Here is a 27,696-nt window from a genome sequence, read left to right on the forward strand (position 1 = left end):
TGGGCGAGAAACTGCATGTTAAGAGGGATATACAGCTTGTGGGTGTAGTTTGGTAATTTAGCCACCGATTAACTGTCCCGGGCCATGCTAATCTCTATAGCGATTGCCACCCACAAGCTGCCTTCACCCACCCAAAACACATTCTCTGTCAAGCAGCAAAACCAAACCTTATCCTGCCAGTGTTATTTTAAGCAGTGCACTGATAGTTATTTCCTTAATTCCAGCTGTTTATGTGCTATGGGTGTAATAAAAGTGACTTAACCAAGTGTTCCTTCAGCGAGTTGTTCCTTCCACTGAAGTCCTGTTAAAAAATAAGCATTATCAAAGCCTACAATTTTAACTTGTGCCACGATATTAAATAGGCATATGTCAGGCACTGCTATCTTATGCCAAGGTAATAGGACCATGTTCCACCTGTTGCCATCAGATGGCTAGGTAGTGTCTGGCAATGGCATATCCAATGCCTACACCAAAGCAAAACTGTTGGCTTTGCCAATGCGTGTTGCCATTGTCATGCAGTTGCTCTAAACATTACACTGACATACCATCTGCTTGTATTTCAGCCTGCTCTCTGTGCCTGATTCCTCAAGGCTTGCCTTTTTACTATGACACCGTGAGTTCAGCAACAGCAATATGGTTTTTGTAAGTCAATCTGTTTATGTTAAAAATCACCTGCCAGCTGGCCTGGCATAATAAATGCTGGCTTGGGCACTTGTGGCATAAGTCATCGATGCCACCTTGCCTCCCTCTAGGACATGCTTCAGTGTTCATTGGGCCTCATTACGAGGTTGGCGGTCTGGTAATAACAGAGCCGGTAAGGCAATACCAGCATCCATTACCGGTCTGTAGTATTACAACCCTAGATGCCGGTCCTACCGGCATCGACAAGGACCCACTGTGGCCGTGCACCACCGTACCAGCATGCCGCAAGGAAGAGGACATCACGAGTCACACAGACATGCACATACTGGCCGGTAAGAAGGGCCACCAGGATGCAGCCAATATCTGCATCGCGGATCACCCATTAATAGGAAACTGCTGTGCACCCAACTGCCACAGGTGCACACAATCAGCACAGGTGGAGGCAATGGAGCCAGGCCCTGCACAAAAGGAGCACACCCACACACCACATCCCTTCAAAGACCAAAATGATACCACTAGCATTTGCCATACTGGAGCTGGAGGACATGCCTGCACTGCTACTCCTTGAGCAGGCAGTACAACAGGCATCACAGAGGAGACGCAGGAGGAGAAGGAGGCTGGGACAGGGCCAGCAAATTCCACCAGTGCAGGCAGTTGTACCGTACAGACAGCCATCAATACCACGTATAAGGGCCAATCCACTTGACTTAACACAGATCCACACCCTGTACCGCCTGACAGGGACACAATCACCATCATAGTGGAATTAATACAGGAAGACTTGATCAGCCTGATCAACATCCACACAGCCATCCCCCCTCTGTTGAAGGTGGCATCTGTGCTCCTCTTCCTGGCCACAGGCACCTACCAGCACACAGTGGGCCAAATGCATGGCATGTCGTAACCATGTTTCTCTGTCGTGCTAAACCAAGTGCTGGATGCACTACTAAAGCATGCAAAGGCCTACATATCCCTACCACAGACACCACAGGTGGCAAATGCCACCAAAATAGCATTTCATGCACTGGCAGGCATACCTAATGTAATTGGTGCCCTCGACTGCACCCACATAGAGTTCAAAGACCCACATGCCGTGGAGACGGTGTACCGCAATCGGAAGCTATTCCACTCCATAAATGTGCAGATGGTGTGTGATGCCAGCCAGATCATAACACATTGCTATGCCAGATACCCAGGATCCACCCATGATGCCTTGGTTCTGCGGAAGTCGTCACTACCCCGTTACATGGAAGGAGAATTCGTACGACGTGGCTGCCTGTTGGGTGAGTCTGCCCTCTGGGCCATGGGAGGAGAGGCTTGGGGAGACCTACATGCATATGCAAGGGGAATGGCCTCTGGGCCATGGGAGGAGAGGGTTGGGGGGGCTACATGCATATGCAAGGGGAATGGCCTCTGGACCATGGGAGGAGAGGGTTGGGGGGGCCTACATGCATATGCAAGGGGAATGGCCTCTGGCCCATGGGAGTAGAGGGTTGGGGGGGCCTACATGCATCTGGAATAATCCCCTGCACAGCCCTCCCATGTGCGTGCATCATGGACCTTGACAATGCATCAGGATGGCTGGTGGTTCAAATGTCTAGGCCTCTAAGTCATGTACGTCACCCAAGGCTAGCACCATGGATTGGCAAGTACTGTACAGGGCAGATAGTTATGTAGATGTGGCTGGCGTCGACAGTATAGTGCATGTCAACATGAAAGATGTATAGGCTGAGCACATATGGTAACTGAGGACTATCCTTACACATACCAGCTTCTGCTCCCATGCAGGTGATGCTGGCTATCCCCTGAAGGCGTGGCTCCTCACCTCTGTCAGGAATCCGCAGAACAGGCACGAAGAGAACTTCAATCGTGCACATGCACGTACGCGTGCGGCCATTGAGCAGACCTTTGGCCTGTTCAAGGCACGGTTTCGCTGCCTCAGCAGGTTGGGTGGCGCCCTCATTTACGGGCCTGAGAAGGTGGGCAAGATCATCATGACTTGTGCAATGCTGCATAACATGTGCATCCGGCGGAACGTACCCCTGCCACCTGACATGGAGCTGCCACCACCTGGTGAAGTAGAAGGAGAGGAAGGAGTAGATGTTGGACAATGGCCAGGACACGATACACTTGAGAGTCGCGCGGTGTGCCAATCAGTCATAGACCAATCATTCTTATGTGCTGGGATGCAGGGGGTGCCATGTATGTGGGACTCTGGGCACTGGGTGTGGGGGTATATGGGCACAGTGCAATATGAAGCAATACATTGACACACACCAAAGAAGCAATGTCCACTCATGTGAGGTTTTGTACACAACGGGTGTATTTAAGTGATGGTTTGTACAACATGATTTAAAACTCCATGCCCCCAAACACCCCTCCCCCCTCCCTGACATACCCCCACACACCCCCCACACCCCTCCCATATTACACCCCTCTCCACCCTCCCCCCTCCCCTGACACACCCCCACACACCCCCATACTACACCCTTCCTCCAAGCTCCCCGACACACCCCCACACACCCCCCCACCCCACACACACCCCTGTACTACAACCACCCTCCCCCTAACACCCCAAGTCATCAATGACACAACATGTGTCCGGATGTGGTGCAAAACAGAATGTGCAGGGCGGCCCTGCTACTGTAGAGTCCCCTTTGGAGGTGGGGGTTGCATCTCTGAGCACCACGCACTTCGCAGGGACATGCGCACGGGGCTGGTCTGTGTGGAACTTGCTGGCATGGTAGATGCAGGTAGATGGTTGTGTCCCCAAAGCCACAGTTTGCCTCTGCTCCATGCTGTCTGCAATCCTGGTGAGGATTTGGCCCAAAGCATTAAATCCACCCTGGACATGCTGAACGTTAGTTGATGGCCTTGATTATGGCCGCAGTGCTGTCAAGATTAGACTGCATGTTTCCTCGCCTTCTGCAAGGTACTGTTTTACATAGCTATGCATCTCCATCTGCCGGCGCTCCATCCTGGACAGACGTCCTTCAAGGTCCTGTATAGCAGTGTTGGTGGTGCATGGTGGGTTTGGTGGTGTTACTGCAGCCAATACGGGGCTGTGCAATGTTGGAGACCACTCTCCATGGCTGCCCTGTCCTGATGAATCCTGTCGAGGGGTGTCCTGTGGGGTGACCTGCAGGCTTGGGGTTTGACCTACAACCTCTGAGTGGAGGACTCCTGCATTGGTGTATTCGTCAGGGACACCTTCCTCGTTGCCACTATGCTGTGCCGATGCAGCCGTCTCCCCTAATGAGCTTGTGGCAGTTGACTGTGTGCCATCATTCTCCATGCCAGCATATGTGTCCTTGCCCTGTGCGGGTTGTGTGTCCAGGGGTGCAGGGGCATGTGTCTGCTGGTCCTGTGTAATTGGCAGTGTGGCTGGTTGGGCACTGGTGGCTGTCTTGCGTGCCGATTGGCCCATCCTTGGTCCCCTTGATGTAAATGGCCTGGTGCCATCATCTTGGCCCCTGGGTCTTTTGGCTGGTGTTGTGGCCTGTGCACTTCCATCAGGTTCTTCGGTGTCTGCATCCGTACCTGTGGGGGACAGAGTGGCAGGGCATCAGTGATGGTGGTGCTTGCATCATGCATGCATTGGTCTTTGTGCAGTTGGCGCCATGTGATCAGTTGCATGCCTGGTTTTGCGGCGGGCTGGGTATGTGCAAGGTTTGGGGATGAGTTTTGCAATCCTGCAGGTGTTCACATGTTCACCATGGTGTCTGCTGTGGGGCCTTGAGGTGTGTTGTGACTTGCATGCTGTGTGACACGTGCAGGTCATCTATGTGTCGGGTGTGTATTCATGTATGGGAGCGGCATGAGGCATGCATTGGGATGTGATAGTGGTGGGCCCAGCATGTGTACACAAATATGTGTAGGTGTGCATGATGGGCCATGTCTTGGCTGTCATCGCTGTCACATTTGGCGGTCAACTGTGATGATTGGTTGTCAGGTGTTTGTATGGACACTCACCTTCACCTGCCGATGTTGGCACGCCAAACTCTGCTCCACCGACTCCTTCAATGGACTCCACATCTATCACTGAGCTGCATGTTTCCTCCCATCTAGCCAATTTGATAGGTGATTGAGGTCTGCCACGTGTTGCAAGCCCCTGGCTCCGATTGGCTGACGAGATGTTACTCACGCTCAGCCTCAGGTCATCCCAGTGCTTTTTGCAATCGCGCACTGTGTGTGCGGTGGTGCCGACTGCACTTACATTCCTTGCCACTTCCTCCCAGATGGCCTTCTTTCTCAGCTGTGCTGGACACCTGAGGTCACTGCAGAAAGCCACATCTGCTTTTTCTACTAGGGTATCAGCTAGAGTGTTCAGCTCCTCGTCCTTAAATCGTGGTTTCCGCAGGCGGGCAGTGCCATTCTGGGTAGCCTTTGACATTTTGTCTGTGGTGTGTTTGGAGTTTTGCCTGTGAAGGTCCAGTCTGTGGAGGATGGCAATGGATTGTTTTTTTGAAGATGGCCGCCAATGCATTTCCCGTTCCGGCCCAATGACGTTACTTCCAGGTCTGGTAATAACGGGCCCGTTCTTACCACTATGTTAATACCGGTACGGCTATTTGGGGGTTGCCGATGGCGGAGGTGTTATACATGCATTCGAAGATGCCGCTATCTGGGGGTTTGAGGGTCGTTACCGGCATGCCGGTACGGCCATTACCGGCATGCAGGGGTGCGCGTGCTTGCGCATCATGATCAACCGCTGTTTGCGGGATCAAGCCTACACAGACATGTTATTACCGACATGCCGGTAATGGGAGATTTTTAGCGCCATTCTCGTAATGAGGCCCATTGTATTTTCTCCCCGAAGCAAATTTTTGTCTACTATCAGTGCTCCCCTTTCCTCTCTCAGTGCTCTATTTCCTAGTCTTCACCAGTGTGCATGTGGTGGATTTATTTGTGAGGTGTTATACATGCATTCGAAGATGCCGCTATCTGGGGGTTTGAGGGTCGTTACCGGCATGCCGGTACGGCCATTACCGGCATGCAGGGGTGCGCGTGCTTGCGCATCATGATCAACCGCTGTTTGCGGGATCAAGCCTACACAGACATGTTATTACCGACATGCCGGTAATGGGAGATTTTTAGCGCCATTCTCGTAATGAGGCCCATTGTATTTTCTCCCCAAAGCAAATTTTTGTCTACTATCAGTGCTCCCCTTTCCTCTCTCAGTGCTCTATTTCCTAGTCTTCACCAGTGTGCATGTGGTGGATTTATTTGTGATCCTAGCTACCAAGCAACAGATCGAAAGAAGTGTGGCAATAAAGAGTGAGGGCAGGGAGAACCAGAGTAAAATGGGGCACGGGCGGTAAGAAGGGGATGGACGAATGACGAGGTGTTCCTTGAAGAGCAGGGTCTTCAGTTCCTTCCTGAAGTACAGGACACATGGGGCCAATCTGATGCCCTCCAGACAGAGTCTTTGTGCATACTGGGGGAAGGCTTGCATTGTGTTTCTTACCTTCTCGCATCCCTTATATTCCAGTCTACCAATGATGTAAGTTCTCCACAGATGCTGACCTTTCAAATCCAGGTTAGGGGGGATGGAGCTCCGTCATCGCCCTGGATATGATGCAGACTGTTTTGAAGGCATTGTGCGCTTGCAGAGGTAACCAGGGTGCCTTTCTGAATGCTGGGATGACATGGTCGTATTCCTTGAGTCCTGCGATAAGACAGACTGCCGCAGGAAGGTCTGTAGGGCTGTTCCCCTATCTTCTTCCAGCCTTCTCTTTTTCCTCTAGAGTATTCTTGTCTGGTCCTCGCAGTGTTTCCGCTTTTATGCTCTTTTTATCATCCATGTACTCCTTTTCCCCTTATGCTTCAATACACTTTATCGTCTTTTTTATCTGATATGGTATTCATGCCCGCTCAGGAGGACAACAGCCCAAACTAAGACAGGCCCGAGTGAGATGAGGTCCTCTGCTCAGGCTGTGGGCCATTACTGGCACGTCCACCCTCCTGAGTGGACATGAAAGCAATTCACACCTTGGGGTCTGTATCGGGTGCGAATGGCTTTCATTATTTTTCCTCAGGAGATTTGCGCTGCTTGCGCAGCCAATCTCCTGAGGAAAAAGAAGAAAAAAGATGGGCACCACCATGTGGAAAAGGGACAAATCCCTTTTCCATGTCTATGGCGGCAGCCAGGAGACGAGAGGAGCACCGGGATCAGAGCACAGAGCTCCGGTCTTGCATGTAAGTAGGAATGGAGGAAGGAGTTGGAAAGAGGATCAGGGACTTTTGGAGGAGTTTTCTTTGGATGAGGCAACAGGGAGAGGCTCCCTGATGCTTCTACAGATTATCAAAAATAAATGGCATCAACCGGGGAAGGGCCTCGGGTGGCTGGGACAGCACGCGGGGAATGTGTTTTCTCGCCCGCTGTTCGAGCCACCTGATTGGCTAAGCGCCCTTCCGCTGGTGCAAATGAACTTTGTATTCTCACAGACATGCTTTTCGTTCTTCACAATTCTCTACTATTCTGTCCTCTCTTTCCCTCCTTGTCTGTGATGCTCTCACAGTGTCTTTCCTCTTCTATCTCCTCCTCCTTTCTCTCTCTTTCGATCTTTATCTGCCTCCCTCTTTCTTGTCCCCAGCGCTCTTTTTTTTGCTGGGCACTTAATTGCTGCTTCATTCTACTTATTCTTTCTTTCCTCCCCATTGCTCTCTTAATTCTTTTCATTCTCTAGCTTGAACAGTATCTTTTTACCACCCAGCATGTTGACTCATTTGTCTGTTTGTGTTCTATTTTTCAAACCCCCACCTTCTCTTTCCTCCAGAGTATCGTATCACTTTTCTTTCTAATGTGCTCTATTTGCTGTCCTGCTCTCCATATTTGCTTTCTCTTTCTTTTATCTTCTCACCATTCACTCATTCCCTTCTATCTATTTCTGCTTCTGTTTCATCTCATTGACCATTGTTCACCTTTTGTTCTCCTTTGTTGCTCTCCTTGCCATCTATGTTCTACCCGCTGCCCCCTCTCTCTTTTCTCTATCACTCCCTCCTTTCTCTCCAATCTTGTAGCTCCAACCTTTAAGTTCACACTCTGAGACACCTCTTAAACCTCATCATCCTCTTTTTTTCTCTTGGGTTCAACTGCCTATGTCTCTCTGTCTCTTGCTCTCTCGTGATCTCTATCTTTCACCCTTGGTTTCGGCGGTCTTCTCCTTTGCACACCTCTGCCCTCATTCCCAGCTCTTTGTTTTCATGGCACTATGGCATTGCAGAGCAAAGAAGCTACTGTGTAGGCCTCATAGTGCTGATCTGCCCCATGGCAGAGGTGTAGGTGGCGCGCCTGCTGTCCTGGATCTTGCAAAGTCCTATCTACCAATCGGCAGACACGATGCATGGCCAGTGCAGAAAGCAGGATGTGTTATGTTAATAAGTGGTGGCTAATGCAAGGTAGCCCGCAAAATCTACAGAAAAACCTGTTCATAAAGTTGTTACTGCAATCTAGCTGTGTCACTTCTAGTCACTGGCAATAAGAAAATGGCATCACTGCCCATCTTTAATCACTTATTACACTTGAGTTGTGACATCACAATGCATGCAGTGGATTGCCAGCTGGTCCGAGAGCAAGGGAAAGCGTGGCAAGCCTTACAGGTTCCTCTCTTTAGAATTGCTCGTGACAAGTTAGAGTCATCAGTGGTAATGGGCACCTTTATGGTAGTCTGTATATTTGGTGCACTGCTGGAATTTTTTCTAGGGCTACAAGAATCTATCTACGATTATCTGAAACCACCAAACACGTTTTTAAATAGTATACCTGCTAGTAAACTGCTTGATATATTTGGCTGAAACACATTACGATCAGCAGGTTGGTGTTTCTTTCCAACGGTATGGATTCTACATTCATTCTACATATCAACAATTGAAAGATTGCTTGCATTGAAGTGCGCAGGAAAGCAACTAATCAAGGTGGTTGTGTCACCATGTATTATAAAGGATAGAATACCACTTGCTAAATGTGCAAAGATTATGGAAAGTCACTGCAGACTTCCGTGACCTTATCAAGGAACTCAACCATCAGCCTCATTCCTGATTTTGGTCAAGGAACTCATCTGCATTTGCAATTTAATTGTAATATATGGTAGAAAATACTTTACAGCAGGAGTATGCAACCTTTGGCTCTTCCGATGTTTTGGAATACAACTGCCACTAGCCCTATGTACCATAGTCAATCTTGAGGGATCACGGGAGTGATAGTCTAGAACATCTGGCGAACCACAGGTTGAAGACCCTGGTTTTACAGAATGTGTTATCGAGGGGCTTCATTGTTTGTATTCAGAAAAGTTGGAGAGGGTGAAAAGGAACAATGAGAGACTTGTCAAATATGGAGGGAAGACCGAGGAGGGAGTATTGGCTCTGGTCATGAAAGTGTTGGAAAATGGTACCTCCACCTCTGCACCTCCAGAAATGCCCCCTTTTACTATATGTATCTTAGCTCCATCTAAAAAGCTTTAATCCGCTTTTCTGTACGGAAGTCCAACTTAGGCAAACAGATAAAGTAACAGGAGACAAGTAACATATGATTGGTGTAGGCATGGCACATGGCATGTGGACCGTATAGTATTGGTGGTTTTTCCTACCTTTGTCTGGTCTTCTCTTTCAGTTGAGCATGGACCTGCGATGCTGTCATCATCATGCGCTCCACCTGTCGTCGGTTGACAGGGTCCAGCCATGCTGGGCCTCCGGATGGAATAGGGTCCCGGATAGCAGCATATACCTCCTCAAATTTTATGATCAACTTGTCATGAAGATGCAACCTGTAACATGTCATTGAAAACATTCTATATTTAGGGCAATGGGTATAGTCAACATCAATGACCACGTTCCTTCTGGCTCCATCATTAATACAACCATTGATATTTTGGCAGAGCCCTTCAAAAGAGGATACGCCAAGCACATCCCATTGTCAGATAAAGACTACAGGGCCAAAGACATGACACTTCCCATATTGCAAACGATACTGAATAACATGGAAACACTGGCTTACAAGAATATGGGAGTCAGGGCATGCCAGGCTAAAATCACTCGCCGTGCCAGTTGGGCACTAGTGAACATGTTCAGGAGGGGCCTGATAGATGGGGACGCGTGTTGGGCCTGCACACATGCACTGGGAAGATTGTTTCACACGCTATGGAGGTGTGAGATGGTCATGAATTGCTGGAACATGTTCAAGAATGACATCTCAAGGGTAAAAGTTCAGGAAATGAGCACTAGCTGCGAGCGGTTTGTGATGGGGTGGGAGAGGAACTGGAACAACGTTGAAATTGAAGAGAATTTGAATGAGGGGGCCATCAATGTTAGTCGATAATGAGATTTTGAGGGCCTGGAAGTCTAAAGTGCAACCATCAGCAGAGGATTGGCATTCAGAAATGTGTAAAATCTGTCAATGGAGCGGGACACTTTTCGATATAAGGGCGAACCACACGGTTTGGGTGTGTTTGACTGATTATTTTTTTGTATCACTGCAAACTGACCGCAATGTATCTGCTCGGGCCCAATTTAAATGCACATTCATTTTTATTTTTTTTGTCCCCTGCCTCCAATTTTAAGGAAGCGGGGGACACCCCTGCACCTCAAAATTGCAAAATATCAAACATGGGTAGAGGGGGACACCCCCACAACCCCTGCTCTCCAGGGTTGGTATTTTGCAATATATGCAACCAAATTGGCCTGAAGGCCAAATCGCCCATGCAAAATTAGATCAAATTGGTCAATTGTTTTAGGTCAAATAGGCTAATATCAACCACACACATTCTCGACAATCTGGTGCTCCTGTGAGAGGCACTTTGATTAGAAATACCTGGCTCGTAAGCGCATGTCACTAACCTGTCTGTCGGATCATCTGTTTTGACAACTTGAACTCGAACGTATAAGAATTTTATGCATGTTCATTTTGAATCCTGTTCATTTACTATGCATGCAAAGAGGCGAAGGGATTACGAAGGTAAATGAAGATCAGACATTGGACCATCTTCGTTCAGTCCTCTCCACAACATCACCTGACAGCCCTTGGAAATCAACTAGAATTAGCCCTGTCCCGGATGTGCGACCAAGCAGATCAGGAACAGGAAGAGGGTGCTGCAAGGGTGCGCATAACAAAGCACATTCCCTTTTTTGGAAATCAAGTATGCACTGGGAACACCCCCAAGTGTTTTTAGCACGTGGTGCACGTGCAGTCATTTGCACATTTTTGTGAATTGAGGGAAAGGAAACACCTGTTCCCAATTCCCTAGCTGTGCCCACTGCATCACTGCATTTAGTCTTACCTTAACATTTGCTTATATGATAAATCTTATCACAACATTTTGGAGTGAGACGGGGCAGCTGTGGTACTCCTTTGTCGGTCTTTCTGGTAAGATAGCTCAGCGGGTTGAGTGCTTGATGCTGTGATCTATGTGTGATCTGCAGGTCGCAGGTTCGAATGCCGGCAAGGCCAACTCAGCCTTTCATCCTTCTGAGGTTGATAAATGAGTACCAACTTCGGTTGGGATGATAAATGTATGTAAATATGCTCTGTGTAAAGCGCTTTGGCTTAAGGCGCTATATAAATAACACATCATTATCATTCCTAGGCATATACCCCCAACCTTTTTGCTGGTGGTTTTAACTATTAAGTCTTATGTTTTACTCTCTATCTTGATATAAGTTGTAATGGTCAGAAAGAAATAATTTTCAATAAAGGTCTTTTGGAAAAACACATAATGGAAGCCATTTTGCTGAAAGACAATGGGCCTCATTACAACTCAGGCGGTAAGGGTTTTACGGCGGCGTAAACAGCGCCGACCCTTACCGCCTGAGTACGAGGTCCCTTAGCGCCATGGCGGACTTAACACCTGCTTTTAGCAGGTGTTAAAATCCATGGCGCTAAGGGACCATGGAGTTAATTACGCCACCGTAATTTACGGTGGCGTAATTAACGCCTTCCCCACTCCCATTATGCCCTATGGGGCAAAATGGGAATGGGGAAGGGTAAATGGGTAAATGGGGATTTACCGCCCCGCCAAGGTTGGAATGGGGCGGTAAATCCGCCAACCACCATGGCGTAAACGTAGTTTACGCCATGGTGGTAAAGTCACGGCCCAGGCGGTAACTTACCGCCTGGGTCGTAATGAGGCCCAATAACATTTCACTTCCTGTGATGTCATTAGGGGAGGAAGAATCAGTGATGTCATTTCTTCTTCTCCCTTTATGATGGATTTTGGTGGAATGATGCCATGGCAGTAATCACGCACACTATTGAATCTACCCTTGTGTTCAGAATCAATACTTTAAACTCTATGTCAAAGTTTCGGTTATGTACCTTAAGAGAAGCTGCTGATATTGCTTCGGGCTCATGAACCTTCCCAGAAACTTAGTCAGCAACATGAGGAACACATCTCTGCAACATAAGAGAGGAAAACATTAAAGCACAAATGCAAACTTTCAAACACATGCAAAAGGGATTGTAAATTGGTCATGCAAAGGGGTAAGGCAGCATACACTTAGGGGATCGTGGCGGGGCAGTATACTGAGAGTGCTTTAGGATCTGTTAGAACAAACAATAGAGGCATCTGGAGATCTCTTCCCCACTGAGGACTCAGGGAGCGAGGCTCATTGCTACATACAGAGACTGGGATGTCACACTCGGAAGCTGTGGATGCCGGCCCCACAGTAATCAGGAAATGGGCAAGATCCACCATGAGAAATCTTTACAAAAGAGATCTCCTTTTTCCAATCACAAATGTGTACTTTTGCTAACCCATTAAGATTTCCAAAATGTACATACAAATTTCAGTTACCAGAAAATATCACATTTAACGTGCAGATGCCATTGACATGGCACATTGTAAGTCTGAACATCAAAAATAAATTCATGAGAATTTCAAAACTTTTCTTGAAACAAAATTGGAATTTCAAACCAAAGTCCCTGGGAAATAACATACTTGGCATTAGCAAACGGGAAGGGGGCGCTGGCTTATTGCTTGGAACAAGCCCACGTTCCGGGAAGCCTGGGTGCTGCTAGCCAGTGCCCCCTTGCCTTTCCCGATCCTCCTTCACCTCTTAGCACCCGTGTAGTTTCCTACACAGGTTTTCAAAAGTGTGTCATTTGTAAAAAAGAAACTTTGCTTGGTGCAAGGCCCGGCGCTGCAACGAGGTTTCCCAAGTCTGTGTACAATGATGATGACAAAGACTACCATCTCCATCAGCTAACTCCTGCGAGTACTGTGAGGAGTCTATCACAAATCGAGGCCAATGCCCAGAAGGCAAACATGAAACAGATGTGAAAAGTAAAGCCTTTTGTGAAGGTGTGTAAAATACAGAGTCATGCTACGAGGGACCGTCTACTGCCCGATCTCACTAGGTCCATACCAAGAATGACACAGGAAGAACACCCTTGGAAGTAGATGGTGTTGGCCAGGATGAAGAGGAGGAGGAGGAGGAGGTGTTCTTTGTTGCCACTGTCTTTGGAGCCTGATTTTACAAGAGGAAACAGCGCTGGTGCAAATTGAACATTGGTGTCAAGGAAGTACCGGCCCTGGTAGACAATGGGGCCTCGGTCAATGGAACTGCATCTTCTGAAACGGAAGGTACGCACCTTCATATTGAGTGGTTAAATGATTAGTACAACCAAGATTCACGCTACCAAATCAGGCAAATACAGATGACTAGTGTGTGCGGTAGCAGAGGCACTAGAAGCTACACATCTCTATTTTAAGGGTTTGGTTGGCTTTAAGACCCAGAAGTCTACCTTCATATAGACGTATTGCATCGCATCTATCTGCATCACCTCACTTTAGGGTGCCCTTCTAGTTGCACAAGAGTGGGAGCTGGGCAGGTTTCCGGCCTGAGACAGTGTGAACCCTCTGGGTAGTGTGTGGTAACGACCATGTGTTTAACTCTATGAATAATACACAAGATCAGAGCACTTGACGCGTGCGGTACCTAGCATCATGCCTGGTTCACCTGAACACTAATAAGTGGTAAGACTATCGTTAGCAATATAATCTATGTCTTTAATGTCAGAGTTTGGTCATACATATCATTATTTTCTCATAAGGCTAATTTAATGGATCAATGTAATTGAGAGCGTTCTCCTCAATGTTATCGCTATTGATGTCCTGGACGGTGTGATGTCATTGGTTTTGGCATCCTGATGTAAATGTTCAATTATCCTCCCTGACAATTTATCTGTACATGTAAACACGTGCAATCGACATCTCTGTATATATCTGTTTAACTTTCTTAAGGCTTTATGGACAAGTTAGTCACATACAAAAGTAATTGGAACAGAAAGACATCAGGCACAGCCAAAAATCATAAAAGGGATTTAACGATTTATTAAAACACATGTAACAACTGCAAATATACAAAACACTACACAGAAAACCCCATGAAGATTGAGGCCTATGTTCAAAAGTTAGAACTTTTAAAAAGTTACAGAATATTTGTTTGAATGTCACAATTGGCCTAAAAATGAGCTGATAGATTCTGACAGAGACGGTCATTATGTGTTTCCGGATATCCTGCCGGACATTCTGGCGGAATATCAGGAAACTGACCCTACCGTTACTGGCGTCTGATAACTCAGTATAAGCAGGATATTCCAGGTGCCTGCAACCGTGGTAAATCCCCATTCTATGGAGTCCCATAGGAGTCGCAGAGGGCTGCATGGAGGGGATTGCTGGTATTTTACAGCACCGGTAATACCAGTGCCGGAAATAGCAGCTGTTTCTTGACTGAAGGTAAATCAGTGAAACCCCACCAGCAAACTAGTATTTTGCTGGTCTGGGAAAATTGCTGGTCACGCAATTACTGGCAATTTTACGGGAAATCTTAAACCGTCAAACTTGTAATTCGGGGCAGAGAGTGTTGATGGATCTAACGTTAATCAATGGCTCCCCCCCAAAAGCGATACAGCAGTGATTAATAAAAGGGGCCAGCTAGTGGTGGAAAACATGAACAAGCTCAGTCAGTCAATGAAAATGTGACTGTACAAAAATAATCAGCTTCTGGTTCAGAATAAACTAGGAATACGATTAAAAAAAAGGTGAAAGAGGGATCTATTAAATGAACACCCATTATAAAACATGATGACATAAATATATGGCTGCGTTTGCCGACTGTTATTGAAATAATTGGCTTCACACTTTCAAAACGCTTTCAAAGTTACTTCCGGTTTCTGGGTGCTGGGACGCACCCTATGACTTCAAGACACAAGGCACGTGGTTGCGGCTGTGGTGGACTCCTGCCACAGGATATCACAGGAAACAGGAAGATAATTTACTTAAACACTTCCTGGTGAAAGGGTTGCAGGCTTCTCAATGCTGTCGTTCTCTGGCTGAGGACCTCCCGGTGATAGGAGATGGCTGATGGTTTTCCATGATTAAGTGAAATGTCCTGGGTGGTGAATAAGAGATGTAGGGCTCGCTCTGTATGCCAAGAGGAAGGTCTTTCTTCACTGTGGGGAGACAGGAAGGGTGACATTTCCTCTATTCCCACTTTGTACAACTTGTAGGTACTCCTGACTAGTTGCAGGTCGGCTGTAGAACCTCTCCCTGGTGCTGGGTGCTCTAGGATTCGTTCCAGTGGCTGTTAACAGCACTCTTATGGATGCTTAAGTAATGGCCCTTTGCTCCACAAGAAAAGGTCAGGTAAGTGGTGTTTCCCTCCTGCCAGTCCAAACCTTTCAAAGGTGTTATAGGGGCCACCTTCCCCTATCTCTGGGCTCACTGAAAGCAGTGTTAGTGATACATCTAGTGCAACCACTGCCACTACTGGTATCACTAATACTTGCCATTTAACTATTAAAGGTACTACAAATAGCGCTGATGCAGGTATTACTAGCACAGGTATTATTACTACTAGAGCTAGAGGCACAACTACTATGGTATGACTACAGTAACTATTGCATTTACTACTAATATTACTAGTGCGTAGTGTGGCTACTCCTACTATTGCATTATTGCAAGTACTGCCACCGCTAATACTATTGCATGAAGAATTAGTGCAGTTACTACTACACCTCCTGCTGCTGCTACTACTATGATTGCTAGTAGTACTAGCAATCTTACTACTACAGTGACTGGTCATAGCATTACTCTCACTAGTACTACTGTTAGTAGTAGTAATACTATTAATGCTACTGTTAATACTACAACAATTGCTGCTGGTACTGCTACTACTATTATCAATAGTAGCAGTCATAGTATTACTTGTAGTATTAGCCCTACAATAAATATCAATAGTAAAGTATACTAGTATTGGTAGCATTAGTAGTAGAACAAGTAATTGTACCAGTAATATGATTAGTACTACTTAGTGTACTAACAGTAGTAGCCATGTTATCATTACAATGAACAGTAGTAGGCGCAGTGGAGCAAACAGTAGTAATACTATCTGCAGTAGAAGTGAGTTAAGTGGTAATAGTAAATATAATACCACGAGCAGTTGTCCAAGTAGTAGCACTAAGAGTAGTGGTAACAGCAGGTCACCTTCAAGGATTAGGTTTGTCAGTGGTTATTGGGTGCAGGTTCACCAATAATATGTCTATGTAGGTAGGAAGACAGGATCACAGGGTTTATATATCAGTATGTAGGAGTAAGGGTGCACGAGTACAGGGTATTCTATCGTATGGCGTGGGGTTGAGGCCCAGTTCTGCCCTCAACTGGAACACTGAAGCCCTCAGTGACTAAACGATCTGAAAGAGAGAGAGAGAGAGAGAGAGAGAGAGAGGGAGAGACAGAGAGACCTCCCCCAGTGATTTAGAACAAAAGCAGAGCACGTGAGAGATCTCAGAGAGACAGATATACCCTAGAAATATAAATGAATGGTACATGAGCCAGAGGTCCTAGTGAAGTAGGTGAGGATCAGTGGACTTTCTGAGGAAGGGGAAGATCTGGGGCAGGGGCTTGGAAAGGCAGCACAGCTGAGAGCAGGGAAGGTGAGTGGCAGGGCACATAGCAGTGCTAGGTCCAGAGTAAGGATCCCACCAGGAAGCAAGGGATAGATCAGGGACAAAGCGGGGTACAGTGACCGAGGCTCACTGCAGCTTTGCTAACACAGAGAGCTGCCATGGAAATGTGTGCATTCTGCAGCATGAAAATGAGCATGTACAGATGAAACTCCACTGCAGAAGTAAATTCAAGGGCACACATTAAGGAAACTGGTGGCTACAGAAACACATGTTTTAAAACAAGCTGGGAGAATGAAGAGGGAAGCAAAATGCATCTCGTGTAATACAAGGCATTGAAGCAAAATGTATATTGTAGAAAGAAAAATGCATTTTAAGAGCACAATGTTTTGTCACCAGCACTGACTTTAAAATGTGTGTTTAAGTCTGGAGACCTTCCCCCATTCGATTTAAAAGCCCAAGCCCTGCTCACCTCCCCCTACATGTACCAGACACAGATGGTAAAATTGTAAAATATGGGAATCAGACTTCCTCTAACTCCTGCATTATCAGGACTTCATAATCTGAAGCAGGTGCTGGTTCATACTTTTGAAGAAGAGACCCACAAGAAAGACAATCAATCAACCTTATGGGGTTTTCCTCCGGTTATAGGGCCTTTTAAGTGTGGACAATGTTCTGTGTGCACTCTCACCACAAATATGAAAACGGTCGAAAAACATCAAATGGGTTTTCACAGAATTCACAAACTGCAAAACAATGTGGGCAGTCTATGGAATAAAATGTCCTTGTAATTTGATATACATCGGTAAGACAAAAAGAGCATTGTGCCAACGTATCTGCGAACACTGATCATGTGTGAAGAACAAAGTAGCAGACAAACCTTTGGTCGAGCATTACCAGGCCAAAAGACATACACACACAGACATCAATTGGTTTATTATGCAAAATGTACAAGCAAACAAACCCGGTGGAGACAGAGATCTAGCCCTAAGAAAACTCGAGCAAAAATGGATCCAGAAATTAGAAAGCGTAAAAAAATGGATTAAACACGAGCATTGAATGGCGCCTGTTCTTCTGAGAGATTCACCATTTGTCTTCCAGGGTAATAGTCATCAGTATACTGCCCCTTTTGACTTAACATTCAGCTAACCAGGGGTTGTGATTACAGTAGAGTCACACAAATACACATGCAGGTCATGAAATAAGGTTACATTCCACTAGATCAAAAGCTATCTAGCCCCTTTAAGATTAGAAACTGGGTCCCTAAAGGCTAATAAGAAAAAGTGGTGCAAGACACACCACGCATCACGAAAGCAGGGTGGAGACCCAATGCTAACATCGAATTACATTTTTGATACCCATGTGGAATACACATGGCCAAGTAACTGAGTCAGTATGCTGTGTGTTTTGAACCAACAGGTACTGAAACGCAGTGTGATTAGGTGATGCCTCGAAACTGAAACCTGTCCCTGCTTTGTCCACTGAATAAGGTTAGTGGATAGACCCTAGCCAGTATCTTTATGCTCTATACAACAAGAGCTGCTTGACCAACCATAAAATCATTTTTGTCTTATTTCTTGTTTTAATCTGTAGATTGTGAATTAATTTGGGGTTAAAAGACTAAAGACTATCAAAAATTACTCCTCCCTGTCCTGACAAAGGCCCGGTGCAAACAATGAGAAGACCAATTTTGGATGTGGTCTATCTTATACGAAAGGGCCAAAACGCAGTGTGTTGACATAATATCCTTATACACATCCATTACAAATTTAAAACCCAATAGAGGTGACAGGAAGTCAGCACCTCTCAGAGATAACAAAGGGGTATTAGAAGAGAAGTTTTAATAACACAAAAAAGGATAGGTTCCTTTAATAAATATGCAATAACATCAGTTTAGATGTCTGTATAAGAGGAGGCCAGGTCGGTCTATGATTTTGTAAACAACCTTGTATGTGATTATTTTCTCTTCTTAAAACCCCCCATATATGATACTCTGCGTAAGAAGTCTGATTAAGAACATGAACTTCTAGAATTATGGAGATTAGAGCATTTGGAACTCTATAACATATAATATGAAAAAGGAAATGTTTTTTGGATATACAGGAACCTTGATATACAAATGAATAAAATATGGTTCCCTGTCATAATGATTAAAGTATGTATGTAAGAGAAAAGAGAATTGTTAACTCTTGGATATTTTCTTGGTTCTAACTATATTAAGTCATGATAATGCAGGTGTAGGAGGAAGTCTGTGATTCTCATATTTTACAGTAGATGTACCTTTTATATCATAGACCCCTCAAAAATAAAAAATGAATGGGTACAACATATTAAACACCAGGCACAAATGGGCAATCTCTCTTTGAAGATTCTGCAGAGGCAGGATTGGGATGGAGTTGTGCCTAACCAAGGTTTTTTGGGGGGAACAGTAATCTACTGTAAAATATGAGTATCACAGAATTTTAAAAAAATCCAAATTCAATTCAATTTTGCAGTGAAGCCCTGAGCTTAGAAAAACTGACATGCACCAGAGAACGTCAAATGGGTCAGGGGAGGAGGTGTACCCCTCTGTTTGAAGGAGATAAGAAGACCAAGAAAATATTTGTTTTATTGCCGGCTGAATCAATACGAGTGCCCTTGACTACATCAGGGTATTGGGAAGAACAAATGTGTGATTAAGTGCCTTACACATGTCCAATAAATGAATATAGTGAATTGAAAAGTATATATGTCATTGATAAATCTGCCATAGGTCAATATGCATAATCCTATTTTTTCCATTAACTTGAAAACCGTGACACTTACAAAAATGGTTCATGCATGCTCGGAAAGCTTATGGAAAGCACCATTTTATGATACAACTTTCCTCAAAATGTTAACTTGGGAACCAGAGTTAAAAGCTAAAATGTGATTATAGCTTTCCAGCAGAAGTCACAGAGAGGAGAGTTGTGAATGTGGTAGCTTATTAAATTAGATACCTGTCTATAAAATCTTGTGATGCTGAATAGTATCTTGTTTGAATAAATCATAAAAATCTGCTATTCGCACCTGCAAACGCGTGCCAACATGAGACACCATGCGCTGCAATCAGCATGATCAGGCCAATTCTTAAATTGAAGAAAAATGACATTTTGAAGATTTTCAGCCTAGTTGAAGTGTTCAGAAATCCCATTTCCAAATAGTGGGGCCATTATTCCCAGACATTGAGCCTAGTAACTAAATGAACCAAATAGATGTCCCATCCGGATCATGAGTCAATAAGTTGGCACCTAATCGTTTAGATATTTTGGGGTGTGATTATGGATTTAAAAGTAGACACACAATGGGAAAAGGGGTCTCTTGCCAAAATGAGGATTGTCTATCCAGAATGAGGAGCTCACTAAAAAAAGGAGCGCTGTATGAAATGAACTGAACTGTCTAAGTTGACTGGAACTCTATACAACTATTCACAAGGGAGGCAGAAGTAGGTGGATGAGACCAAGAACAAGACTACAGTTCTGAGGGAACCAGGACAGAGGGATTGATGCTGGAGGCTATCCATAACTGAATATGGAGGCCTAGTCTTAACAGATTCCTGTGCTTCCCATGAGATGACCCTGGAGCTTGATGACTTTCCTGATCATACATCCGAAGCGATATTCAATGTAAGTACCTAATCCAAACAGAACCAACCGTTTGTGGGATCTTGTTAAATTGGTATCTTTTGCTATATAGACATTCATGGGGTGTGCATCCAGGAGTAGATCCCTAGGCATTGTAATTTACTAATAATTTAATTAATTCCCACTTAGCCAAATGCCACGGGGTGATTTTGGGGAAGTTCGACAATTCCAACCTCTCTCCCTTTGTGAAAAATTGTCCAGTCCTATAAAGTAACTTTTGACCATCTGTATCCCTGTTGCAAACCTCATAATTGTCCTTAAGGGAAGGGGGATGCAAAACAAAATTAAAAACTATTGAACCTTCCCCGTGCCTTGCATTAAAGCAGACAGGGTGTCAAATACCAATTGAATATCTGAGTCTGTACTGTTCAGGAAAGTGTTTTCAAGGTTAAACAAAGTGAAACAATTGATTTAAAAGCACACTCTCTAAAGAATGAGAGTTAGAGAGAGATGCTGAGATTTTTCAATGCCTCGAGGTAAAGGCAAAGGGTTCATTATATATTGAGAAAAGAGGTTGCTGATTAATTTTGTTGTGCCATAATCTTGCTAGAAGTGAAAAGTGTGCAGGGAGGACCGAAATAAAGAGCGCTGTGCATATCTATTCTGTTGCCAAATAGAAAAGCATTACATTTCATTTAAAGTCAAACTATTTACAATCTACATAGTAAACAAAAATGTCATGTCATGTTCTCGGCCTTGCCTAAATTTACTGAAGTATTCCTCTACACCTGTATTTCGAGTTAACAAGGGGGGATAGAAAGTAAAGATGAAAAATGCACATGTTCTGTTGTAGGTGTTCTACAAAGTTTACACAAAAGTGAATTGTGTCCAACTTGTTTGTATAGAAGGAAAGGTTGTGAGCCACAGAGTAAGGTGGCATGCATCTTGATACTTATTGTGTGATGAGACTTTTGTCTACTAAATAATAAATATATATTCTTTCTGCACACTGGGCTGATTCTTGGTTTGCCAATTGGAAAAGGGATGATGGTTGAAGGATAATAGTGGTGTTATATGTATTAAAGACAGTGTTAGTGAAGAACCCAAGAATATCTTGATATTGGTGTGGTGCTTTTAATACGGGTGGGGACAAACTCTATGCATTAATTGTGACACCATACATATCTCCTACACCTCTGATGTGCGGGCGTCCTGTAGCAGTGGGGATGCTTCTCGGGCGCATTTAAACTTGCAGTCTCCCAGAGTACACTGCGACAATACTGCATGTATGCAGAATACTTAGGGTGACCGGACGTCACGGTTTTGCTGAGAAATGGGATCTTTGTCCTCCTTTCCCTAGCGTTTTTCTTTAATGTAAGAACCGTGCCTTGGTTTTATGGAACGGCACAGCGACCACTGGCAGAATCCTAGCAGTCTGTAGCATAACAATGCTCCTTCAAGCCAACATGAATTATAATCATTATAGTTCGGTCATTTTACAATTAAGCCAGAACTCTGCCACCCCTGGGGTGGACTAAAACCGTCAACCTTTCAGTTAACAGCTAGAGGCATAAACCGACTATGCCACAGAGATGCTTGGGACATGGATTCATAGCCATGCCTGAAATAGCTTTCAGATCAAAGCTCCTTTGCTTCGAACAGGCTTCTAGTCACAGCCAAATACGCACAGTTTATATTCACAGGAATAACTGACCCTCTCCCACCAGCCCACTACTGAAGTGTAATCATGGTAGCCACTGTCACATTCTAGCTCTACTTGTATGTTGTTGTATTGTCTGGGTGTTTTATTTTAAAACTCTGCTCCTCTTAAGAATACTGTGCTTTATAACCGTGGTTAATTCTACCTTTATTTCTACTTGTCATTATCAGTTCCTTCCAGTCTCTCCTTCTTTTTCTCATGTCTAGTGCACCTTTCCAGAAAGGTTCTCAGTCGCTCTACTGTCTCATCTTCTCTCTTCTCTACACGCTCAATTATGTCACTTCTACTATCCTATCCCATAATTTCTGTCATACATTCTCCCTTTTTTCATTCTGAGTTTCCTCCCTTACTCACTCTCTCTTCAGTCCTTCTATTTATTGCCTTCTTCTCTCTCTGCCATTCACTTATCCCCTCTTCCTGTTGTTCAGGAGGGGAAGAAGTTACTGACGGGCCCATAGGTCAGCGCTCACCCTCCAGAACTTTTAAGACGAGATAGCTACACCATGTGAGGACAGGGGGTGCAGGATTCACTTACTCCAACACGACTCAATAATGAGGACTCAGTAAGTTGGCAAATGGAAGTCCGTTTAATGACAATTACATCAAACAGAGAACCAAATGGAAATCAGCAGCATTGCGATCACCTATCTCGTTCCGACTTCCTCGAACTTCAGTTGAACAGCAACTTTTATGCATAAAACTTGTCATCATTGATGTCTAACTGTACAAAAATCTTCATGCAATATAATTGGTTAGGAAAGGTAACAAGTATAGGTGTTATATCTGTATATGATAATAGGGCATGCGGATTGGATAACTCTTATCAGGTGGGCATCTACGCCCATCCCTCTACATCACGCGTGATAGACATCACTATAACTATGACGTCCTATTGGTTACAATATCTATAGGACTCCAGATAACTTGGTCCATTGTAATTGGGTAGGTTACACCCCTAGACATAAATTTCCACTTTTAATTAGCAGCATGCAGAATGGACACCCCTGTGCCTGGTGTCCCAAGTTTCACCCTGCCTCCCTTCCATCAATCAGTGTTTTAGGGCGACGTGTCAATTAGTTGGCTAAGGATGGGCTCGAAACTGTAGTCTCTTATCGGGGAAAGTTATCCTCGGGTCCTGGATGACATCAGGCGATGGTACTTCTTTGCGCCTGGCTGGTCATGCGTTAGTTCCCCATGAATCTGCTTCAGTTTCCAGCTTTTAGTGCATTTGATTCTGTGTCAGCCTAGCCACCTGCATGGGCCCCCCTTATCTTGACCTTAATGAGGCAGGCTGGTATGCTATGAAGTTGGAGTCTTGTGAGCTGCTCTCCTCCCATTCTCTGGTTGACCTCGATTTCCTAGGACTTAAGCCGCTCTTTGTTGAGTTTTGATTCCGCTCCTTCTCTTGCTTTTGGCTGGGTTTCGAAACTTGGCCTGTCAGGCCTCTGGCCGCCTGGGTACATTTCTGCTTTTACAAATGGAGTCGCACTTGTATAATGTGCCTTATTGAGGTAGATATATGGTTGGCGCTTGCCGCTCTATCTTCTACTAAGCATTGAAAGCAGTATCGATTTCTTAGCATCTTGTGTTTCAAGTCTATTTACACACATTTAACAGGACGGTTGCTTCCATCTTGTCTCGTAGCACTGTTTCTTCACGTTGTCTCCTCTCTGTGTCTATTCCATTCATTTTCATAGTTACTCACACTGGTGTGCTATCTTCGATAGCTACTTTTATTCATTCATGGGTCTGTTCAGGCCCTTGTGTCATTTCCACTGGCCTTCCATTAAGGCCTTTGGGGTCACTTCGTGGACCGTGTGTAGGTACTCCTCATTTCGTATCAGTGGCTGCTATGGCTGTCTAATAGGGTACCGTGCTGCCCAAGGTTGTTTGGTTATGGGTGCTTCAACCGGTATCGATCTTCTGATGTATACTGGGCAGAGTCCCAGTGCAGCTCTTTGTAGGATCATTTGCTCTTCATACGTCACATACCTTGGTGAGTACGCTCCTGATACCTCGAAACTGACGTAAAATGAGGGGAAGGAGTGCAGGCCATTTCTGGGACCTCCTCTACACTCCCCCCTCTGGTCGGTTCATCGACCACTTCTGCAGTCTCCTTTGCATTCATTTCTTTTGATTCTTCGGTGTCATGTTCATCGTCCTCTGCGTTGGTACATGATAGTGTGAATGTGTGAGCCTTTGGAGTCCATATTTTTAGGGATCACTAGGAGTCCATATTTTTAGGGGTCATTCTTAGGGATCACTAGTGCGGGAACATGGGCGTTCACTAGTGTGCATATGCCTCCCCAGTTTTTCAGCAGCCTTATGTATGCCTTGGATCCACACGCCCAGTAATGGTCCATAATAACTGTGGTTCCTTGTGTCATTCCTGGATCTTCAAAGATTCGTCCGCAGTTTTGATTCTCTCCCATCTTCCTGGTGCCATTATTTCTGAAACATAGTTTTGGGCTCTCCAGTGGTACTATTTGCAGGGGTCCTCCTCTATCTTCCTCTGTCTTCGACCCATGTTAGCAGTTTTACCAACATTGGCCACAGAGGTTTGCATAACCTCTGTGAATTCTCTACTCCGTCTTGCCATCCATCTGGGAGACCACTGACCCCCAGATCTGCATTTGGCCTCTGTTATTCCAGATTTGAGCCTCTTCTGCAGTCTTTCCTTGAACGTTCAGTCTCGGGTTAACTTGCCATCTTATCCTGGATTCTTTGATGCCAGGGTTCTCGTACCTGATCACGTGATGCCTTGTATGCGCTCAGTTTCTTGTTTTAATGTCCCGGGTAATCCTTTTCATTGGCTCATATCAACGAGGCATCTCTTCCCATCAATTGTCCTCTGGTGTTGCACATTGCTACATGTGACATACAGTGTGCTGTAGGGACATCAATTTCTACAGCCACGAAGATCTTGGATTTTCCCATGCTGTATGGTAGGAGAGCACAGACGAAGCATTCTCCTTCCGACTGCCTTCGTCCTAGTTCCTTCATGTGCTGGTACCATATGTTATTTCCGAGATGGGCTGTGCTGTCCAGGTAATCATTAAGTTCATTGTTATCTTCATGTGGGCTTCTCTTGATTCTCTTCTGTAGTTTGCTATGACTATGTCTCTAAATGCGTCTGTGCTGTTTTTCCTCTCTGGGTGTCTCGGTGGAGCAGGCTGCCTCGACTGCATCGCTGTGGTAAGAGGAGGATTTATGCTTCCTTTCCTTCCCTTCTGTAGTCTGCCATAAACTTCCCGTAACCACCATTGGTTCAGCAACTTCCCAACTCGTGGCTGTATTGTAGGCCTGCGTCTTGCTCCTTGCGTTGGAGCTGGTGTGCTTGCTGTTATAGTTTCTATAGTTCTGTTTTTCTGCTTCTCGTGCAGTTTCTTTGCTTGGACTATGAATGGGAACAAATAATCTATTAGCATGTGTGTCTTCTCTGCGAGTTCTTTCATGGCCACGTCTGTTCTTTTGAGGGATTTTGCTATGCCCTTTCTCTCTAGTGGTTCCCTTAGCTCCTCTTGAGTACTACCACTGTTTTCTGGAATAGATTGTTCGGCATGCAGTCTCCTCTTCTCTGTTGCTTTCGTTGGAGGCCCTGTAGCCATTGACACTTGTCCTTGTCTGTGTGCATTCTGTGTGTGGGTGCGTGCAGTGGTCAGTGCAGAAATGTCATTCATTCCGTGCTGACCTTGTCTCCAGCTTTTCTCTTCATTTGTTACCTCAAATGTGTCTAAATCATTGCTTATAACATTTAAATTGAGTTTGTTACTTTTATCATCAGGTTTTCTTGGGACTGGGATGACTATATAGGGTCTGGGTGCTTTCGTAGGCCCCAGATGTTCATTATCTGGTGGGTGCACTGAGATTGGGGCACTTCACGCACCAATAAAGAAAGCAGTTCTAATTGTTAATGACAGAAAAACAATAATAATAACTATACATATACACACAATCGTTCGGAATGACAATTTGCAGCATTTTCTTCCAGGAAAGTGGGGATGCCCTTCTGTTGGGGGTAAAACCAAGTTACTGTTCTGGGCCCCCATTTCGAATGAGTTTATTCCTTCCTTTGCTCTGGTCTCGTATTTCGAGAGTTCGTTACTATTAGAGGGACGAGTGCTTCTCCAAATGTCCCCCCTCACGTGAGTGACGATGGTAGTCTCTGGGTACTCAGTACAGTTCCTGCACTAGACTATGGAAAAGGGTTAGGCTAGCAACTTTGGTACATCACATTCATTATGCATATTGATAATAGGTGAGGTCCCAATGCACGCCTCAAATTTGCCTTGGTCCTGAGGACATGCTGGAACTTGCTCAAAGTGAACGAATGAAAGGATGGAACTGCTAAAAATCACACAAAAATTAAATGTTGTAAAAATAAAAACAAAAATAAAAATAAAAGTGAACATATGAAAAAATAGGAAAAAATAAGAAAAATGAAGGAAAAGGAAAATAAGATGGTGAAGTTCTTGTGTTCGCTCCTTTCACTAGGTCTCTCGGCGACAAGTTGAAGAACAGTGTCTCTCTCCTCGATCTGCTCCACGGCGAAGGATGACGAAAAGGGTAATAAGAAAAATAGAAGAAAAATAAAAATATCTAGGATCAATGATGTCGTAATCCTCATTTCTGCTCTTCTCGATCTGTCCTCGGTGGAAAGTTTATTGGAATCTCCTTAAGAATTCTCGCTGGAAGTTGGACAGCTCCACTTGGAGCATTATACCATGGAGAAGTGTGCCCATGTGTGGGGCGTTGGCCGGGTCTCTAAGGAAGGTGATGACATCAACATCTGCAGGCCTTCCTACCATTTCTGGATAGTCTGTGACTAACCTAAACAGAACGTTCTGCGCCAGCCGGGTGTCCTCGGCTGATAGAGACATTTGTCCTGTTTGTGTTTGGCTGTTTCCTGATCACAAGCTTTTCTTTTGACTCGCACAGTCTTTGCACCTTCCCGTCGCGTGGATTACCACCAAATGATTTAATTTAGTCCACAGCTGACTCAGTTGAGCTAGGTTTCTTGGATCTCTGAAATAAGTGTGTGTGTCAGTTGTTCTCCCTACGAGCCCTGGGCACTTCTCGACTATTTGGAGGCACAACTTAAACGTGAGTTCATCACTGTCTATTGGCGGTGGACGCATTTGTGTCCTTCTCACTGTACTCGGGCAGTACAATGAAGGCTTCCGTGATGACAGTAAGTAGTTGCCAGATTATTTTCGTGTTGGCCGGATCTTGGATAAAGTCTGTGACACTGGCTCCAGTCCCTATGAGTGATGGGTATGATAGCACCACGAGTTGGAAATAGGTTAGCACATCTCACTTGAGACTTCTGCCGGAATGTACCATAAATTCTGTGAACAAAGTCTCAATACTGATTGCTTCAAGATACCGTTTTTGGTTCTCAGAAATGTCTTCTTTTTCGCTTGTCAAAGTCTTAGGGCTTTTCCAATGCTTTGTGTGGCTTTACGGTCATATGAGTAGCGTTACTGCAGCTTTGGATGTGCGATTCTCTTCTTTTGCTCTGCAATTTTGACTGCACAGAATGTCCATATTATTGTCCTTTTATCATTCTTCACTTGGTTTGAGAAAATGTCTTGTTTTGAAAGCCACAATGTTACTGGATTCTTTTGCCGTTTGTTTTGCTGCTCATGCGTCCTTCTTCCTCACCATGGATCTTGTCTGCACGTGCTTAGGTTCTTCCCCGTTGTCTGTAGATTCTTCGCAGTTAGATGTAGCTGGAGGGTTTAATGTAATTTAGAAAGATCCATGCTCTTCTGCCCTGGAGCTTGACGGCAGATGGAGTGCAGTCCTCTATGATAAAGGGGCCATTAAATCTT

General features: G+C 45.1%; 1 protein-coding gene across 1 annotated transcript in view; it reads right to left on the reverse strand.

Annotated features, from left to right (window-relative positions):
- Nucleotides 1–27,696, reverse strand: part of LOC138516409 (EF-hand calcium-binding domain-containing protein 6-like) — a 697,038-nt gene that overhangs the window by 507,290 nt on the left and 162,052 nt on the right. Inside the window, exons 5-6 of the mRNA XM_069631506.1 lie at nt 11,951–12,028; nt 9,231–9,407 (exon numbers count right to left, since the gene is read on the reverse strand). Coding sequence (XP_069487607.1) covers nt 9,231–9,407; nt 11,951–12,028 — 255 coding nt within the window. The remainder of the gene's footprint in view (nt 1–9,230; nt 9,408–11,950; nt 12,029–27,696) is intronic.

The sequence above is a fragment of the Ambystoma mexicanum genome, chromosome 6q, assembly GCF_040938575.1.
Source record: "Ambystoma mexicanum isolate Mex_15411 chromosome 6q, UKY_AmexF1_1, whole genome shotgun sequence".
NCBI classification, from domain to species: domain Eukaryota; kingdom Metazoa; phylum Chordata; class Amphibia; order Caudata; family Ambystomatidae; genus Ambystoma; species Ambystoma mexicanum.